The sequence below is a fragment of the Populus euphratica genome, unplaced genomic scaffold (genome assembly GCF_000495115.2).
Source record: "Populus euphratica unplaced genomic scaffold, PopEup_1.0 scaffold178.1, whole genome shotgun sequence".
NCBI classification, from domain to species: domain Eukaryota; kingdom Viridiplantae; phylum Streptophyta; class Magnoliopsida; order Malpighiales; family Salicaceae; genus Populus; species Populus euphratica.
The window spans coordinates 1-4,466 of NW_011500062.1; the positions used below are offsets into that span (position 1 = coordinate 1).

General features: G+C 32.9%; 1 protein-coding gene across 1 annotated transcript; it reads left to right on the forward strand.

The window, feature by feature from the left end:
- The first annotated feature begins 2,389 nt into the window (after positions 1-2,389).
- Positions 2,390-4,118, forward strand: LOC105108074 (dof zinc finger protein DOF5.4-like). Its single transcript, XM_011002230.1, has one exon. The coding sequence runs from the start codon at positions 2,773-2,775 to the stop codon at positions 3,766-3,768; it is 996 nt and encodes a 331-aa protein (XP_011000532.1). The 5' UTR covers positions 2,390-2,772; the 3' UTR covers positions 3,769-4,118.
- The last annotated feature ends 348 nt before the right edge of the window (positions 4,119-4,466 follow it).

Sequence of the window (4,466 nt, forward strand, 5' to 3'; positions counted from 1 at the left end):
TAACTTATGTTAACAACAAATCAAGTTCCTTTCATAGCACAGATGTAGATTATACTATATGGTTGGTTATGAAAGTGGTAAGCATTTGTTGTATCAAGTGTTATACAACACAAATCTAAATTAACCATTTAACAAGCAAGGTATTAAGAATTAGTAAGATCGAAAGATAATACATGTTAATAGCAAGTTGTTTGGATATAACCATTGAAATCCATATTGAATATATATTATACTTATCTTAACACTATTAGTGAAACCTTTTCACATTGACATAATAAACTTAGTTAAACATAATGAAGAAGAGAAACATAAATAAACAGCAAAAAAACATAAGTATAGTAAAGAAAATGAAAAGTGTAAATAAAAGATCAAGGAAAATATAACATGAAATAAACTTAAATATTACAAAAATATAAAGAAAAAATAAAGAGCATGATCTTGATCTGAAAACTAAGATGCCTAAATGTATGGCAAATGCCTCATTTTATAGGTCAAAATTTGGAACTATTGATTTGTTGATTAATTGTTTAGTTGGTGGCCATATCTTGACTTGATGACAATCCTTATCTTTTTGTCTGAACTAAACGTCATTGCTAATATTAGAATTTGAACAGATTGTATTCATAAAAGTTCTAGGAAATTATCTTAGCTTTCTAGCAAAAAAAAAAAAAAACTGAGGTCATTTGGACTCCTAAAACTTGAAATATAAGTTGAATTTGGACTCCTAAAACTTGAAATATAAGCTGAACACTAAACAATATTTGGGCTGCAAAACAAATTCTAACTTCTCTGTTGTTGCTAAAATTTTAACTTCCAAACAGCAAAATTGAGTTTTGCATAATCATGAAAGTTTTAGGTTTATGTCTTAACTTCTAGTCATATAAATCAAACTAAAATCCAAGATCTACAGCTCCAGATATGACCTAGTGACTGAACAATGTTCCACTTTGAACTAAACTAGCATATTTTTTCTAAGTTTAGCCCTCTATTTGTCTTCTCAATTTCAGTAGGTGAACTTATCAATAAATCCTTTTATTTATGTGATATGCCTACATTTAAGATGAACATTTACTATTAATTAAAGGTATCTTATATTTAGTAAATATATTATTATAAAATATGCACTAGTTAAAGAGTTATTGATATTTCAAGTGTAAAATGATAATATAAAACCTTGATAAAAATACACTTTTAAGTACTAATCAATGTGTGAGAGTGATTCTTGCATTTTTCAGTTCTTAAATGAACTGAATCTGACTTATCGAAGATTAACTAGTTTCATGGCGTTATCCTACTTATTCCAATAGTATTAGTGCATTGGGATAGATTTTTATTGTGTCACACTCTTATCAGACCTATTTCGATATTCCGGGATCAGATCTAAATCTTAATTATGGGTTGCGTGACCACGAGGTTCGCATCAGGTATGCCTTTAAATTTCTATAGATATAATGATATGAAAGGGTATTATTTTCATAACAAATATTAGTTTAATATTGACATAAATCAAATAAAAAACCATCTTATTCTCTCTTTATTTTTCTTTATAAACTTTTTGTTTATATTCATTAGAAATAATACATAAATTCTTAAGAAACTTATAAAAATTATTTATAAATTTTAGGATTTTGTTTTATTATAAAAATATATTATTTTAACTATGTAATAAATATAAAAGGAACAATTAATATTTCAAAGACAACATTATTTACACTTCAAGAATTATTGCTATTTTCATAATATCATTTTGATCTTGTTCTCCTTGCATATCGATATATTGTATTGAATCCCTCTTCAATTGAAGTTCGTGTTTATTTAAGAGTATGGTTATAATTTTTTTAAAGTATTTTTTATTTAGAAATGTATTAAAATAATATTTATTTTTATATTATTTTTAATATCAGTGTATTAAAATATCTAAAAACATTAAATATATATTAATTTAAAATAAAAAATAAAAAATATTTTTAAATATTTTTAAAATACAAAAATAAATAATATACCAAATCCCATGAAATTTGCGAGGCTGGGTTAAAAACTCTGACACTATCTATGCCATGATCATATCTTGGGATCGAATAAACAAATAAAATATAAGATCCCAAAGCGCACTGCGTTACACAACTTGAGGTCAGATACATAGTACAGTATCAGTCAAATCCTTGTTCAGTTTGAGCAAAAGACTCATTGTATTTTTCTTTCGACAACTCACCAATAATAACAAGCAACGTGGCATCTCCTCAACCAGTTGTACTGACACCGATTATCAGAGCAGATAAACCGGGGGTGGCCGACAAGGCGACAACCTGATTTTGTGGACAGCAACACCCACTCTTTCTCACCCGTCCACGTGTCACCCTTTAAACAGCCTAGATTCTCTCACCTCCAAACCCTCGAAATCCCAAATAACACCCCACTTCACACAAAACAGCTCCAGTCCACGTAGGGTGGTTGTGAGATTTCGCGTATAGGGACAACATTCGCAAATTTGGGTGTAGTACAAGGATAATATGGGAAATAGAAATAATGAAGAAACGTATTAGAAGAAGATTTGGAGGTGGGTTTTTGCCAGAGGAGTTTCAGCACTCGCTTTGAGCTCTTTTTTTCATAGTCGTTTTTTCCTGATTGAAAAGTAGATGTTTAAGAAACAGAATTCTCCATTTTTTCTCAACTGTTCTTCGAATTGTTATAAAACAATTTTGACACAACCCAAAAAGAAAAACTGAAAATTCTAAACAAAGCTAGCTAGTGGTGGTTGAGGAGCTTTTAGAAATGCAAGACACCCGCTCAATTGAAGGAGGAGGCAGGTTATTTGGCGGTGGAGATGGAGGTGGAGGTGACAGGAAACTACGGCCACACCACCACCAGAACCAACAAGCATTAAAGTGCCCACGATGTGACTCGCTGAACACGAAATTCTGTTACTACAACAACTACAATCTCTCTCAGCCTCGTCACTTCTGTAAGAGTTGCCGGCGTTACTGGACTAAAGGCGGTGTCCTCCGCAACGTTCCTGTTGGCGGTGGATGCCGCAAGACCAAGCGGTCTAAGCTTAAACAAAATACACCAACTACAACTTGTGATACAATTACGGCCTCCAGTACCACACCGCAGGAGCTACAGGAACAACATCAGCAGCGAGATCATAAATCCTCCGACTCTCATTCTAGTAGTGAGAGTTCAAGTCTTACAGCTACCAATAACACGAATGCAAATACTACAGCGGAAGCAGTGTCTGCGCTCTCTGTAAGCTCTGTTGTCTCCAATAATTTATTAAATGGTATTGTTGAATCCAAAATCTTTCCGCATGGGAATGTGAATCCGAGTTTTGAACCTTCTTTGCTCGAGCAAGGATCGGACTGTGGGATTTTTTCTGAGATTGGGAGTTTTACAAGCTTGATCACATCGACGAATGACTTGTTTGGATTTAGTAACATGATGAACCAACACCAGCCCCCGCACCAGCAACAGGGGCTCGAGCATCATGTCCAACATAATCAGAACCAGCAGCAGTGGCAAAATCATCAACAGCAGGAGATGACAGGAGGAGGGGGGTGGATTAATCAGACGGTTCGCGTTGAGTTATCAGCTTTGCCTAGTAGTAGATCAACAAAGAATGATGATGGGGAATTTGAAGCGTTGGACTGGCCATTAGGGAGTGGAGACCAAGCTACTAGTTTGTTTGATCTTCCTAATGCCGTCGATCAAGCTTACTGGAGTCAGAGCCAATGGAATGATCAAGATCACCCTAGTCTCTACATCCCGTAAATCTCCTTGATTTTTTTAACTTCAAATTACAGAAAAATGAAAAAAAAAATCTCTCAAGAAATTCAAGGAAATGGAAAAGTCCGCAAGACCATGGAAATTGGAAAATATGAAATGACTGCTTTCCTTTTATGTAAATGTATCTATATCAATCTTCTTTTTATTTTTCTGGGGTATATCTGGTGATTTTGAAAGATACTTGGGTTTGATATAAAACCCAAGTAACTTATGTTACTTATTTTCCTCTCTTTTTTCCCTTCTAATTCTTTTGGAAGGTTTTTATTTCTGATGTATCTAATGAGATTAAATCAAATCAAGATATATAGAGAAGATAGAGTGTTTTGTTTTTGATAGACCAGCGTCAGCTTCTTCTCTTTGAATCTTCCTTAAAAGTAACCAAAAAATGAAAAAAAATTATCTTCTTAATTTTATTATTGATTAATTGATCAATTAACGCTGCTTTACTCATTATTAGTACCTTAATACGAGAGTCAACATGAAACGCTCGCTTGAGAACGTGCCACGTCAATGTTGTTATAGATAATGGTTTCGATGAATGATGGAGTAATTACATGGGAGATTAATTTGATTTTTTTTGTGCAGTGGTTGTGTACGGATTCAAGTGTGGGCACTGGATGTGTACGGATTCAAGTGTGGTCTTCTATGTTTTTTTATTTTATTGTTTTTTAAAATATTTTTTA